We start from the raw sequence: 15,572 nt of genomic DNA, 5'->3' as shown, positions 1-15,572 counted from the left end.
CAGTCACAAAGAAATCGTCGCAAAGGGCTTTGAGTTGCCATTCACTAAATATACACTCCCTTACAACTTCATCTTTGCAGCTTCACCCTCACCTCGGCTACTCGAGCCTCGCCCTTCCTTTCACCTCACCCTCAGTCCTTCTTTAGGCCATCTGCCACCATTCCTTTCATTCAGTCCCATTGAGCCCTCTCACTCCTTCGAGGCGCAAGATCGGACAGTCGCTCTTTCGAGACTTACCTTACTCCCGCATCCCTGCTCCAGTAGCACGACGACGACAAGCACAGTCAGTGACCGTGCCGTTCGGACTTGATCTTGATCGTCCCTGTCCTGTCAACACGGCTCTTTGACAAGAGATCACCCGGCAGACCAGAACGCTGCCTCACCAGGTGTGAAGAATTCCTGTCACTCGACAGATTGCTCAACCGTCACCATCAACGCGCCACCAAGCAAGGACCTGTCCCTGCTTTATCCTCCCGACAACGACGCCCGGTGCATCGTCTACTCACCACAACCTGATCTATTAGCCTTCAAGTCAAGTCAACCCCTAGCGATTGATCAACCGCCAAAATGAAGACTGCCACAGCTTTGTTCTTGGGCGCCATGTACGCTAGTATGGCCGCTGCCACTCCTCTGGAGAAGCGCGCATACACAACGAAAATCGAGCTGTTCACAGTCACAGTCACCGTGACCGGATACCCACCGGCTGAGACACCTGTGGCTACCTCTGTTGACGCCGCCCCCTCTGCCCAAGTTACTCCTGATGATTCTGAAGGTAGCACTTGGGGTGGCTGGGGTGAATGGCGCGGAGGAAGCTGGAGCAGTGACTCTGCTTCTCCCACTGCTGCTGCTCCGCCTGCCGACACACCTGCTTTTGAGGCTCCATCTCCGACTTCTGCTCCTGAGTCGAACTCGTGGCCATCGTCAACCCCGGAAGCTCCAGCATCTCCTCCGTCTGCTCCTGCGCCGGTCTCGACTTCGGTCTCTTCGGACTACAAGCAAGGAATCCTTGACTCCCACAACATGCACCGTTCGAATGCATCCGTTCCAAACCTTAGCTGGGATGACCACATGGCTTCGATTGCCGCTCAGATAGCCGCCAGCTGCGTCTACGCTCATGACACCTCCACCGGTGGCGGTGGGTATGGCCAGAACATCGGCGCAGGTGCCCCTCCCGAAGATATCCCCGCCATGATCACCAACGAGATGTACAACGGCGAGATCGGCTTCTACCCCGGTTATGGTTCTGAGCCTGACATGAGCAACTTCGAGAAATGGGGGCACTACTCGCAGATCGTGTGGAAGTCGACCACGGGTGTTGGTTGCGCAACCCAATATTGCCCCAACGGGTTGGCCAACACAGGCGGCAACGTTAGCCCCTACTTCACTGTTTGCAACTATAGTCCGCCTGGTATGTCCATTTGCCTCTCCCGCATGAAAGCTATTTGCTGACTGGCTTTTTGTAGGTAACTTCGGCGGCCAATATGCAGAGAATGTACTTCAACCAGGAAACGCACCCACCGTCACGTTATAAGCACACCTGTTGCTTTGCACGACCTCACGATTCCACGATGAGTTGAAACACCCAACTTTCGGAGCATGGTGTGGAAGTAAGCATCTGCAAGCATGTGCAACTTGACTTGCGCCTAGGACGCAGCCCAAAGCAGTCGAATGCTGGTTTCTTTTCTCTTCTACAAGCATGTTGCTTCATTACCGGAATAGCTGCATTTGTGAGCTGATCTGGATGAAATGAACTTCATGGCTTTTTGGATTTTGATTCTTGACCACTGGCAGTGCTGGCTTGGAGACCATTTTGTGCGATGAGAGGGAACGAAGGGCGAGACCCGAAACGAAGCAGCTCGAGCCTGTTCACATAGACTTTGAATAGGAGAATTGTATCAACAGCATCTCGGATGTTCAGAAATTACCGTGGTCAAAACTTGTCCGAACAGTAATGAGGCCTCTCAGATTCGTCCACGCTTCGAAAGGAAGTCATCCAATCGTCCGGCGTCGCTTCTTCTGGGTGGCGACTGGGCGGTCTTTATCGGATCACGACTCGTGCTTCTGGACCCCGTCTGCTACCTGTCTCCTTCTGCCCATGGCTTGCCACTGCGGGCTTTCCCCAGGCTTGGCTGCGGAGAAATGGAAGCTCAGCTCCCACTTACCTATCGAAGCTTAGAGCCATTGCTGATTCTGTCATGATGGATATCGTCTGCTCGCGCGTCTCCGATCAGCCGCCAGATGTTCTCGAGCTGGTAAGAAGGGCGAACATCGTCTCAAGCGAGCATCGTCTCAAGCCGGACGAGAATGCCGCCACCTATCGAGATGGTCTAGAAATCCCGGGCGCGCAAGGCTTTTAAAAGACCATAAGATCCAGTCTGAGCGTCGACCTTGAGGCTTGGAACGGGCCATCGCTACGTCACAGGCATCTCTTTCTGGCTGAGTCGGTGGAGGTCACTGGCGGCGCTGGCATCAGTCGACCACAAAAGCAGTTGAGCAAGTCGCGAAGTTCCAATTTTCTCCTCGCATACATCATTTGTCCATATCTTCTATCGGGCACGAACAGTGCGATAAGCTGCTCTAGCACTCCTTGACTCTTCGCCTCGAGGCAACTCGTCTTCTGCCCTCGGTTGGCCCAAATCGTTGCGGCGCAAAGGATCCCACGCCTGGGCGGGACAGTCACATCAGACCACTCAGGGCCCACGACGCGGGCGAGCGTTAGACGCTGGACGAGTCAGCCGGCGTCTACACACTTCCATCTCCTGTACGTTGACCTATTTCCTTTCCTCCGAGACGCTCCCACAAGCATACAGCATGGCTACGTTCAGTTCCTGCCCGCCTGCGATACATTCCGGCCGCGGGGTTTATCCAGAGGGCCTTAGGCGTCATGCGACCTATACCCGTGCGGCACCCTTTCACATGCCGCAGATACAGTACAGCTGTGCATCGACGATGATGCTCATCAACACCCCTCCCGACTCTGATCTGTGCCAGATGACATGTTAGCCAGACTCTGCCACCACTGCGACTGCTACACTCTCTCTATTTCTTCTCAGTTGCCTGTGTTTGGGCGAGCAGAGTTGCAGTCCTTGCCCCTCGGACTCAGAATCCGCCTTCCCCATGCCCTCCTACTATCTACATGACTGTCACTACTTCTATCGCACCGCTCTTCGCCTCCTGAACGTGGCCACTCTCGTGGCCGCACTGTATCCATGATTCAGACGTTGACTATGCCCTCCAACCATACAGGAACCCGATATTTTGCTCGTCCTAGTTCCCTCGACAAGACCTTGAACCATCCGCTCCTGGAGAACGGGACCGCCGCCAACATGCCAGGCAGTGATGAACAGAAGTCGCTGGAGGCGGCCAAGGAGACGAAGGACTCTTACACTCATGTGGAGAAGGAACCGGTCTCGGTCAAGAGGGAGTTGTCCAGGCAGGGTATCACATTCGCGGCGCAGGACAAACTCCCGAAACTGCCGATCCCTGACTTGGAGTCTACCATGAAGAAGTACCTCGAGACCTTGGCGCCCTTACAGTCTCCTCAGGAGCATAACGACACAAGAGCTGCCGCCAAAGACTTCATTGAGAACGAAGGTAAGGACCTGCAGGAGCGACTGAAGAAGTATGCCACAGGCCGAACCAGCTATATCGAGCAATTTTGGTACGATTCTTACCTGAACTACGACAACCCGGTGGTCTTGAACCTGAACCCTTTCTTCCTCCTGGAGGATGATCCGACACCCGCGCGGAACAACCAGGTCACACGAGCCGCTTCGTTGGTCATATCTGCGCTCTGCTTCGTCCGGGCCGTCCGAAAAGAAGAGCTACCACCAGACACCCTCAGAGGAACACCCCTCGACATGTACCAGTACTCGCGACTGTTCGGTACCGCGCGTGTCCCGACAGAGAACGGCTGCATCATTGGCCAGGACTCCGACTCCAAGCATGTCGTTGTCATGTGTCGCGGTCAGTTCTACTGGTTCGATGCGCTCGATGATAACAACGACCTCATCATGACGGAGAAGGATCTTGCCATCAACCTCCAGGTGATTGTCGACGATGCCGAGGAGATACCCATCCAAGAAGCCGCCAAGGGTGCCATTGGGGTGCTCAGCACCGAGAATCGAAAGACCTGGTCTCACCTACGGGACATTCTGACCAAGGATGAAGGCTCAGAGAACTCTGAGTGTCTCAATATCGTCGACTCTGCTCTGTTCATAGTGTGTCTGGACTACACAGAGCCTGCAGATGTCTCTCAACTTTGCGGCAATATGCTTTGTGGTACCAACGAGGTCGTCCGCGGGGTCCAAGTTGGCACTTGCACCAATAGATGGTACGACAAGCTTCAAATCATCGTCTGCAAGAATGGCAGTGCAGGCATCAACTTTGAGCATACAGGCGTTGATGGTCATACTGTCCTTCGCTTCGCCAGCGATGTTTACACCGACACGATCTTGAGGTTTGCCAAGTCGATCAACGGTCAAGCGCCGACATTGTGGACAAGCCAGAGCCCTGACCCGTCCAAGCGTGATCCTGACAGCTTCGGCGATGTGAGCACTACTCCCCACAAGCTGGAATGGGACATGATCCCAGAACTACAGATTGCGCTTCGTTTCGCTGAAACCAGGCTGGCTGATCTGATCAATCAAAACGAGTTTCAAACACTGGATTTTGCCGGCTATGGCAAGAACTTCATCACGTCGATGGGTTACTCGCCCGATGCCTTTGTGCAGATGGCCTTCCAAGCAGCTTATTACGGACTCTATGGCCGAGTGGAGAACACATACGAGCCTGCCATGACCAAGATGTATTTCCACGGACGTACGGAAGCCATTAGGACAGTGACTCCCGAAGCCGTTGAATTCGTCAAGACGTTCTGGGCTGACAACCCCGCTCAGAAGAAGGTTGATGCACTCAAGACCGCGACGCAGAGGCACACGGCCATCACCAAAGAGTCGAGCAAAGCTCAGGGACACGACCGACACCTGTACGCGCTGTATTGCGTGTGGCAGCGGAAAGTCAACGATGAGGGGGCAGAATTGGCAAGCACCGCCGGCTTCAGCTCAAACGGGTACTCCAGTCCCACGGATGTGAGCGATCTGGGAAGTCCAAAGCGGCTGGAAGAATCCCCGTCTATCAGTCGCTCGCGGACCGGGACAGACACTAGTCGATCACCGGCACCTCCCCTGCACCAAATGCCCGCTCTCTTCAGCGACCCAGGCTGGGACAAGATCAACAACACCATCATCAGCACATCCAACTGTGGCAACCCTGCACTTCGGCATTTTGGCTTTGGTCCCACCTCTGGTGATGGCTTCGGCATTGGGTACATCATCAAGGACGATTGCATTTCAGTGTGCGCCAGCAGCAAACACCGACAGACCAAGCGCTTTGTGGACAGCCTGGAAGGGTATTTGAACGAGATCCGACGACTCCTCAAAGCTACCAAAACGAAAGATCTCGCGGCAGCCAAGATCACGCGGGCCAGGGAGGCCGAAGAGAAAGCCAGCAAAGACGGCAGGATCAAATCACGAGGTCGTGTCATCAAGACCGAGGCGTCCAAGGTCGATGGCGTCCAAACCCCGACAAGCATGGACACAGCTGATGTTGAAGATGGCTTGGGTGGATGTAAGTCACACTTTTCATTCACACGTATATTTCGTGTCGGCGAACTGACACCGCGTTCTAGATGGCTTCTTCGATGCTGGCATGCTGCTGCAAGCTCTGAAGAAAGACAAGCCGCAACCCGCCGAGCAAATCGTGCAGCGCAAGCGGACGGTGGGAAAGAAGCTTGCTTTGTCCGAGTACTGAGTTTGCAGAAATGGCGGGCAAAAGAAGCCTTAGCACGAACCGGCGATCGTGGCAACTGCCTGGTTGGACGGCAGTGGTAGCAAATGGGGATCCGAGTTGTTCGGGACGATGATTAAGGTGCAGAGGCAGCGGCATGATGATCTGCATCTGAGGCCCGTCTAAAAGCCGGTCGGGCGGCGTCCTGTGCCTGGATGGAGGCGGCCCAATCAGGATGCGCGGGCGTGGAGGAGCCGCCCAGCTGCACTGGTGACACACATTGGCCGGGGGGGTGCAGAGGCCCTCGTACACGATTTCACGATATCTGACGGCGTCCTGTTTGGCCATGTAGCAATTCAAGGCATCATGAGAATGGCCGCGTATGTGCAATCCCCGTGCCTCCCGGCTAATTCAGGCTCTAATCAGTGGGCTGCGTAGCCTGTAGACCGTCGGTGGTGTGATGGATGTGATTGGCAGGTCGAGCGAAGATACTTCATCGTGCTAGGCGGAATTAGGCTGCGCTAGCCTCGAACATCAACTCACCACTGCACAGCACAGCAAGTCTCGACCGAACCTGCCCGGCACAGCGACACCTGCGAATATCGTGCCTGCGATCTCGTCAAAGCCCGTGGTCAGAGCCGGCGACGGTCTCGTTCGCAGCTCTTTCTATGTGCTTTGGCGATCCCCGGCCGCCTATCGCCACCCACGTCCGCCGGACATCAGCCTCTTCCGCGCTCCTTCCCAACCATGGCTGCCGTCACCATGCCCCCTCCACCCTCACTCCCCGACCTCGATGCGCCTGGTGCCGCGACGCTGGAGAGGCATGAAGCCATGTCTCAATCCCTGCCTGCGCCTCAAGTCCACACTCCTCCCACCACCGACGAGGGAAGTCACAAGGACGATGACGCAGCCTCGAGTTCCTCCCTCTCCGATCTCGGCGACGACATTGAAGATGAAGAGAACAGAATGAGATTTGAAGAGGCCGCACGCGCAGGCGCCGAAGCCGAACAATATTCCGAGGTCAAGCCAGATCGCTACGAGAATGGCGTGCCCATCTTCACCCCGGTAGGTGCCATGTCCTCCCTTGCTGCCCCGTTCACCTCGACGTGGGAAACTCGGGATATGCGGTCCAAGTGCTGACAGGGCCGACAACAGACAATGGAACAGTTCAAGGACTTTCAGAAATACGTCAAGGGCGTCGACCCCTACGGCATGCAGTCAGGTATTGTCTTGATTGATCCTCCCGAGGAATGGTACGCCACCGCTCTCCTCCGCGTCCCGGAGTCGCTACGCTGTTTCGCACAACACCAGCTGACTCGATTGCAGGAAACGTGCCCGTAAGGCTCTGGACGAAATGGTCAAGACCATCAAGATTAAAAACCCGATCACCCAAGAATTCCACGGCGCCCAGGGCATCTACACCCAACGCAACATGGAGAAGATGCGGTCCTACAATCTGCCGCAGTGGAAGGCGCTCTGCGAGCAGACAGAGAACCAGCCACCGGCCAAGCGTGGAGAGAAACGTCTGAATGCCGACAAGTTGCTCGGCCGAGGAAGCGTCCGGGGCAAAAAGAAGGAGGCTTCGGCCACTCCTGAGGCTTCTCAACGAAGGGGTAGCCGAGCACCGACGGTCACGGTCAAGGAAGAACCAGCCGACCAGGACTCTACTCTCCTTGCGCCCCCAACCCCTACCAGCCCAGACGTTAAGCCAGCTGCTCTTGATAACGAAGACAAGGATGACGAGGCCACTTCGCATGCTGCTGCCATCCCCACGCCAGCCAAGAGGCCCAGAGGACGTCCGCCTGGATCTGGCAAACCAAGAGGCCGACCGCCAAAGAACCCCGCGGCGAAGAAAGAAGCTTCCGGAAATGCAAAAGGCTCGGAAACAACCGTTGCGGCTCGACGACTACGAAATGCTCAGGCGGCCAACGACGAGATTGACGAGGAGGCTTTCCAAGACTTTGACTACCGAGTCTACGATAACGATCAATGGACCGCAGAGCGCTGCGACGAGCTTGAAGACAAATATTGGAAGAGCTTGAACTTCAGCAACCCCATGTACGCGGCCGACATGCCAGGCTCTCTGTTCGACAACGACACCAAGGAGTGGAACGTGGCCAAGCTCCCTAACCTGCTTGATCTACTCGGAGCACCTATCCCCGGCGTCAACACGGCATATCTCTATCTTGGAATGTGGCGCGCTACCTTTGCCTGGCACTTGGAAGACGTGGATCTCTACAGCATCAACTACATTCACTTTGGGGCTCCCAAGCAGTGGTACAGCATCTCTCAGAAGGACGCTCCGAAGTTCGAGGCGGCCATGAAATCCATATGGTCATCGGATGCCAAAGCTTGTGACCAGTTCTTACGGCACAAGACCTACCTGGTGTCGCCATCAATACTGAAGTCCAAGTTTGGGGTCAACGTGAACAGAGTCGTCCACAGAGAGGGGCAGTTTGTCATCACCTTTCCAATCGGCTATCACTCCGGATACAATCTGGGCTACAACTGTGCCGAGTCGGTGAATTTTGCCATCGAGAATTGGTTGCAGTACGGCAAGACCGCCCGCAAATGCCAGTGCGAGGCCGACAGTGTCTTTATCGACGTCGATTGGTTTGTCCGCAAGATGAACGGCGAACCCTCACCCGAGTTCGAGGAAGTCGAAGTCACCGATGATGAAGAGGACGACGAGCCGACGGACCTGCCAACACCGCCGAGCGACAAAATCAAGATCAAGATAGGCATGAAGAGGAAACGAGGACAGAAAGAACCCGGACCGAACAAGAAGTTGAAGAAGATTAAGATCCGGAAGATCAGCAAGAACCAGCCTTGTTGCCTCTGTCCGAACGACTTCTCCTGGGAAGAGCTTTTGCCAACATCGCACGGCCAGCGAGCGCACAGGACCTGTGCCATGTATACACCCGAGACCTACATTGCCACCAAGGACGGGAAAGAGATGGTGTACAACGTCGAGAACATTAGCAAAGACCGTTTGGAGCTCAAATGCCACGAGTGCCGGCAGAAGAAAGGCTCATGCTTCCAATGCTCTTCTGCCAAGTGCACCAAAGCTTACCACGCAACCTGTGCTATGCAAGCCGGCGTTCAAGTCGACAAAGGGCCCATCGCTGTTTGGCACGAAGGTGTCGAGTATCGCGATATTGGCTTCGACTGGAGATGCCGTCTTCACCGTACGGTCAAACGAACGAGGATCACAAGTGAAATGTCTGCTTGCAACCACGCCAACAGCTGTTGGAAGAATGCCGAGTTCCGACACTTTCTGTTCAATCTCAAAGAGGGCGAGCTTATTCAGTTCCAAGCGACCAATTCCGATGATATTGAAGCCGGTCTGGTTATCGCCAGCTACGATCCAGGACAGGATTCGGTCTTGGTGAAGGTCTTGCCAGATCTGAAACAAGTCAAGGAAGTGGAGCCTACGGCAATATTGTTTGTTGACAGTGCCACATCCTGTCTTCAGAGGCCATCTGTCAATGCACTGGACCTTCCCGAGGATCTTCAAGGCAAAACCGCTTCACTGCCCGAATCGACTGAGAAGAAGCCCAGCCCGGGCGATCTCTTCACTGAGACGCCAAGAACCGAATGGGAAGAATTTGTTTCCGCTGCACCTCCTCTCAACAACGCTCAGAAGCCTGTCAATCTGGTGAAGGAGAAGCAGCTGTGGCTCTACCTCGGTGACAAGTCAACCGACACGAAGGCATCCTACACGGCAGATCCGGACAAGCCTGTTCATGACCCGGCATCAAACTTCCTCGACCTCGTCATGCCTCCGAAGCCGATTATGGCACCGCCACCTCAACCCAAGCGGCAAGCTCTGTCCGCATCTTATCCTTCGGCGAATGTGGCTTCAAAGAACGCGGCGATAGCAAACACGCGACAGACCATTCAGCAGAAGCAAGGCCAGCAGATTCCGAAATATTCCACTCTGCCGGGAACATTCAGCGGGACCACCCACAATCTTACAGGCAATTCCCAGGCCAAGCCGATTCAGATGAAGCCTGCACAGTACAAGGACATCACTACTGCTCAAGAGGCTCGGATCAATGAACAAGCTCGCATCTTGCAACGACAGCAGGCCAAGGCTCAACAACTTGCCTCTGCCGAGCATAGGCCCAACTCGATGGGTCACAGTAGCATCGGCGTCGACCACGATGCCGTTCAACGGCAAAGACAATTCCAGCAAATCGCATCTCAACATGCCAAGCACATGAAGGAATGGTCTAATGATCCGTCGCTGCCACCTCTCAACCAGTATGAGCCCTTCCCGAGCTTCGATGCCCTGGACAACGGTGGACGGTACGGACCTTCGATGATGACCTCCAACATGCGAACGCAACAGTACCAGTATAGCACCGATTGGATGAATCCTGCTGCGGCGAGCCGGAGTTCGAGCGTTGACTACCCTCCAAACACTGGACTCAACTCGGTGCTTCCTCAATACGGGCAACCCCAGTCGCCGGCAGCTTCTCCCTTCCCTTCGTATGTCCAGCAATCCCACCTTCAATTCCCGTATCAAGGCCACGCAGATCCGACACCGCAAACATCCTCGGGCCCAAGCACACCATACCAACAACCTCGACTTGAATCCATCCGCGCAGCCGCGAGTCAGCCACCTCTCCCTCCTCCTTCGGCAGAGGTCGAACGTCAACGGCGCATATCCAATCCTGCATACCCATTTAAGAGCCCGGATCAAATCAAGGCGCAAAAGGAAGCACACCAAAATTCGCCGCCAGGTAGCAGACCTGGCAGTTCGTATATGCTTTCCAGCCCGGCTATGCAGCAGCAGCAGTCGTTCAACGTGCATTCGGGTTCATCTTCCGCGAGTCCCGCCATACAGCCTCTTGATCCGCAGAATCCGCCGCAGTTCATCAATCCGAATGCGACACAGATCAGTCCTCCCGGATCCAGCGCTGGCCGCCGCTCTGCCAGGAACAGCTTTTCCACAGTGCTAGGACTTGGCTCTGGCACCAGTGCATCTAGTCATATGGGTCTCAGAAGAACACATTCTATGGATATGATGGACCTGGATATGATCCATGATATGGCTCCCTTCCCAGCTGCCAACTTGAACTCGATGCAGATGCAGGTCAGCAACTACGTCGCCAAGCGCTCCATCTTCGACCCTTTGAACCCGGTAAACACCACCGGACCGATTGGGCAACTGCACAAGTCCGCGCAAATCATGCCTCAGCTGATCCCCCAAGCAGAACTCGCCCCCAGCCTTCCTCCCATGGCCGCTCCCTCTCCTTTGCTTCTTCAATCCCTCGAAAAGCGGCCACTTGCCCCTTCAGGCCTGCTGGACAACGACAGACCCATTCCCCCACAGCTCGCCGAATGGCAAGCCCGAGGCGGGTTCTGGGGAAAAGTCTCAGCATACTATATTCAGAAGCATCAGGGGATGGCAAGTGTGTATACCAGTCCATTCCGAAAGATGGACGAGAAGCAGAGTGCTTGGGACGGGAAGGAAAAGGGATTGGCAGAGCGATACTTTGAAGGGCTTGATGGGGAGCTGAAGGCCAAGGTTGATGAGGTTAGAGGGCAGATGGGACGGAGACCGTGAGGGTTGCATACGCGTATTCCTCCTCTCCTGTGAACTGACTGCACGATGTTGGGGGCATGAAATGGCCAACATGCTATCCACTGACACTGAGAAATGCAGCAGTTTTTGCACGGTTGACCTGGCGGAATGATGGGCTATTGCCATGTGTTGGAATTCGGAATGCCTGTGCACCATGTTGACGTGGGCTCGCGTCAGGGAAGCAGCCATTTTTCATCCACTGAAACGATCGAGACGAGACAAGACAAGAGTCACGAGATGACAGACGATACATGACGGAACGCACTGCGTGCTTGGTCAGTGTCAAAGGTTGGAACAATCGACCATCTCCAGCGAGATGGATTTCAGCCGGAAACTGTCCGCGTATGTAGTTGGTGTGTGTGTGTCGATGCATACCAGCTAGCTAGCTTAGTGTAGTAGTTGACTAGTTAGGTTCCCTGATCGGACAGCTTCGATCACAATTCCAGAGAAAATATCCAAACTTCCTGTTCGGAGTATTTTGATGTCGGTACAGAGAGGGCAGAGGACGGAGGAATTGTAGGGAGTAGGTCTGTACAATCATCACCACCAGGACGACGTAGGCATCAAGTCGACTGGAAGTACGAAGTGGCATTGAACCGCATCAAGCACCCACACCCAGGTTTTGTAGACTTGTCCGACTCTCGAATCTGCCTGTGTCCTGACGACTTCTCTCGAGCAGCAAATCGCCGACATGGGCGCGAGAAGTCATGCCGTAGTAGTAAATTCCACGTCCAGACGCCCGATTCTCCCCACTGAATGCTCACGGGTTGATCTCCGGGTCCATCCAGAGGCCGGTGTTCCCGCCACTACTCGAACGTGTTCGACAGCATCTTATCCAAGCCTCTTCGGACATCGCGGGCAAAATTGGCATCCTCGTTTGACCTCTTGAAAAACGCCTCGCGAGCCGCGACGATGCCTTGGTCGTCGAATCGGTACAACCGTTGGATGTTGGCCTGGGACAAGACGTCCGTCACGGTCAACCACGTTTGCCGTCGTGTCTCGGCACACTCGGTCAGAAGCGAGTCGGGCTCGCCTCTGCTGAGGACGCGGGCCAGGGCGTTTCCATAGGCAAAGGCGTCACAGATGCCGCCGGTGAGGCCGAGGCCGCCGATCGGGTTGTTTGACTGGGTAGGTAGGTAGGTAAGTAAGTAAATTCATGAGATGTATATGTCAGTGTCAATGCCAACGCCGATGTTTGTTGGCGCTGAAGCCTGAACCAGCTCGTGCAAAAGTACGGTAACCGCGTCAGTCAAAGGATGCAAACCCACTTACATGGAGAGCGTCACCCGCGAGCACGACCCGGCCCTTTCGCGCCTGGGCGGCACATTTCTGAGAATTGATATAAGGCTCCGCGCGCAGGAGCTCGAACTCCTTACTCCCCCGGTTCATGAAACAGCGGGGGATCCTGTCGCGGGCGCGCGCCACATAGTCGTCCCGCCCGGCAGGCAGGTCCGGCGGTTCGACGTAGGCGACGCGCCACAGCGGCCTCTTGCCGCTGCCGTGACGGTGGCCGTCCTCTTCTTCGCCCGTGAAGGCCACGACCGCCCAGTCGACGGGGTGGACGATGAAGTTCACCGGCGAGAAGCCCTCTTCGGCCACGAAATCGTAGAGCACATCGGCGCCGATCATCTTCCACGGGTACGAGAAGCCGTGGAAGGGGATGGACATGATGCGCCGCACGCTGCTGTTGGCCCCGTCCGCGCCAACCACGTACGTCGCTTCGATGGCGATTTCCGCACCCGTGCCTCGCTCGTGCAGCGTCACGATGGCTGTCGTCGTTGCTGCCTCTGTCGCTTCCGTAGGGTGCTGCTGCTGCTGCTGCTCCTGCTGCTGCCGCTCTTGAATGCCCACGCACTCGACCCCAAAGCAAACTTCCACGCAAGGATACTGGGTGATCTCGTCCAGGATCAGCCGCGCCATCTTCCACTGGCCCAGGAGGAGGACGCCGCCGAACAACTGGTCGCCACCGTCACCGTCATGGCCACTCTCTGGCAGGCTCATCCCGAGACGTAACCGCCCGAGCGGTCGTCCAGTCGCATCCCGCCAGGTGATGCCTTCGGTGTTGAGAAACGCTTCCTCGCGGACCTTGTCGAAGATGCCGAGCGCCGTCAGCACGGGGATCACCACGGGCATGTAGACCATCGCACGGGTGGCGGGCTGGAGGGAGGCGTGTTTCTCGACGAGCAGGGTGTCGATGCCCGCTTGGCCGAGGCGGAGGGCGATCAAGAGGCCGACTGGGCCGGCGCCGGAAATGAGGACCGACGTTTTGGATTTCATGGTGTGTGGCACGTAACTACATATATGTATCGTGTATCACAAGTATAGCAAATGGCATACTGTATGTCGTGGGATCTTTGCGAGATCGCACGATCCGAGTGAGCGGGTGAAGAAGGCTGGATCGTGGTATTGTACATATGTAGATCCGCGGCCTCTGATCTTCCGTCACTCCGCACACTCGCACCGGCAGTTCAAAGTACACGACAGGGTGCATATACAGTACACATCCTGTACCCGATTGATGATCTCATCCAGTGTACGGAGTAGTTTAGTCGTAGGTGCCCGTACTAGGACGTCGCCAGGACTTTTAAATCAGCTCGTGCAAGCTTCCCGCTCAGTACGACCGTCCTTAGTTATCCTTACGCGGCTTCACCATTGATACTCTAGCAAAGTCGGTTATCCTGTCTTACAGACCCGGTGACTTGTGATCGATTCGGCCGGCGAAGTATTTCATCCTCGATCATCCTCTTACAGACCCGCTGACTTGTTCCATGTCATCCTGCGGCGATTGCCATGCCGCGTTCTGTATTGTGTATTGTATCTGAAGCTGTACTGATATCCGTCTCCCGGGTATGGCGATCCAATTTCAAACTTTCGCGTGCCATCAGGCGGTATGGCTCCAGTCGTGCCGTACACTCGAGGGGCGGTGTGGGTGAACAGCTGACCAAATTTCCAGAGGATTGCTTCGAGTCTGCCAGGGACGCCCATATTCAAACAATATTTGACAGATAGGCATGTTCTTGGAGGAGCCACAGCTACCCTTACACAGGGTTATAGTGTCATTCTGAAGCCTTTCAACCTGACGGGGCTTCGAGGGGACAGCCCGTGTCCCCAGCCCAAGGGCCAGGCCTGGAGACTCTCTAGATCGTCGGAGAGAGCGATATCAACACCGTAGAACCCTCTGGGAGATATCCGCCGCGACGGTGAAAGAGCGGATGGTTACTCCTTACGAGCGAGCACTTCGTCTTCGTCGAGGGCGTATCCGCTACGTGACCTACACGGCTCCGTCTCTCACCATCTGCGAGCTTGGCTCTGCTCGACACGGGGAACGCCAGCATGGGATCCTCTCTCTCTGTCTCTGTCTCCGTCCAACCGCCCTCCTTTCCCCTCTCTCTTTCCCTGCCCGTTCTTCCTCTTCAGTAGCATCAGTCGTCTCTTAAATCCCTTCACCACTCGCTTCCTTCCTTTTGACCCTCTCCGCCTCCCTCGCCATCTCCTCCCACACTTCCACCGTCGGACAAAACTCAAACTCGGCCAGCATGTCCACGCCCTGACTGACCATCCGTTCCAATTCCTTCCACGCTTTCTCGTCCTTCCGAGCCGGGACCCTGAAATTAGAACCCACGCGCACGCCGCTCCCACCACAGCCCGGACACCGCTTGGCATGGTCGTGGCCCACGCCGACGACGCGCGTCCACCATACCTCGGGATCATGATCCCTCAGCCACGCGAGATCGTCGTCGCTAAGAGGTTCGGGCTCGCGGATATCACTATCACCCTTACCAAGACCGCCATCACCCCCATCATCATCATCATCATCATCATCATCATCATCATCATCATCACCACCACCACTACTGCTACGAGCCTGCTGCTGTTTTTGGCTCTCAATGGCATCCAGTCGTCCTCTGAGTTCATGCATCCGCCGTCGCGTGGCAGGCGGGAGGGCCGACGCGTTGAGCCGTCCCGCGGCCCTGAGCTCGGGGGTAACATCCCACCGGGGCCGGACCGACCATTCGTTCCGATCAACGCGGTAGTCGAAGCGGGCAGGGTCGAAAAATGGCTTGAACAGCCTGCGACACGATCGCGAGAGACAGATGAATTTGGGCCGATGGGGGGTTTCGCACGATCGGAAGCGAAGGTTCGTGCGGCCTGAGGGCATGGGCCGCGGATCGGAGTCGCGCTGTTGTGTCGT

At 55.8% G+C, this 15,572-nt stretch overlaps 5 protein-coding genes across 5 annotated transcripts; 3 read left to right on the top strand and 2 right to left on the bottom strand.

Moving 5' to 3' along the window:
- Nucleotides 1–567: 567 nt before the first annotated feature.
- Nucleotides 568–1,531, top strand: G647_03825 (uncharacterized protein; the record flags this gene model as incomplete). Its single annotated transcript, XM_008728170.1, has 2 exons — nt 568–1,408; nt 1,464–1,531. The coding sequence occupies 2 exons, from the start codon at nt 568–570 to the stop codon at nt 1,529–1,531; spliced, it is 909 nt and encodes a 302-aa protein (XP_008726392.1).
- Nucleotides 1,532–3,227: 1,696 nt separating this feature from the next.
- Nucleotides 3,228–5,811, top strand: G647_03824 (uncharacterized protein; the record flags this gene model as incomplete). Its single annotated transcript, XM_008728169.1, has 2 exons — nt 3,228–5,628; nt 5,690–5,811. The coding sequence occupies 2 exons, from the start codon at nt 3,228–3,230 to the stop codon at nt 5,809–5,811; spliced, it is 2,523 nt and encodes an 840-aa protein (XP_008726391.1).
- Nucleotides 5,812–6,534: 723 nt separating this feature from the next.
- G647_03823 (uncharacterized protein) lies at nt 6,535–11,362 on the top strand (the record flags this gene model as incomplete). The annotated part of the gene is made up of 3 exons (XM_008728168.1): nt 6,535–6,852; nt 6,943–7,040; nt 7,114–11,362. The coding sequence occupies 3 exons, from the start codon at nt 6,535–6,537 to the stop codon at nt 11,360–11,362; spliced, it is 4,665 nt and encodes a 1,554-aa protein (XP_008726390.1).
- Nucleotides 11,363–12,186: 824 nt separating this feature from the next.
- G647_03822 (uncharacterized protein) lies at nt 12,187–13,657 on the bottom strand (the record flags this gene model as incomplete). Its single annotated transcript, XM_008728167.1, has 2 exons — nt 12,187–12,504; nt 12,653–13,657. 2 exons carry the CDS (start codon nt 13,655–13,657, stop codon nt 12,187–12,189), a joined length of 1,323 nt encoding a protein of 440 aa, XP_008726389.1.
- Nucleotides 13,658–14,813: 1,156 nt separating this feature from the next.
- On the bottom strand, nt 14,814–15,539 carry G647_03821 (uncharacterized protein; the record flags this gene model as incomplete). The annotated part of the gene is made up of 1 exon (XM_008728166.1): nt 14,814–15,539. One exon carries the CDS (start codon nt 15,537–15,539, stop codon nt 14,814–14,816), a length of 726 nt encoding a protein of 241 aa, XP_008726388.1.
- Between the last annotated feature and the right edge of the window lie 33 nt (nt 15,540–15,572).

This window comes from Cladophialophora carrionii, assembly GCF_000365165.1.
Source record: "Cladophialophora carrionii CBS 160.54 unplaced genomic scaffold supercont1.3, whole genome shotgun sequence".
In the NCBI taxonomy this organism is placed as follows: domain Eukaryota; kingdom Fungi; phylum Ascomycota; class Eurotiomycetes; order Chaetothyriales; family Herpotrichiellaceae; genus Cladophialophora; species Cladophialophora carrionii.
Note: the sequence above shows the minus strand (reverse complement) of the source record. Positions and strands in the feature narration are given on the sequence as shown.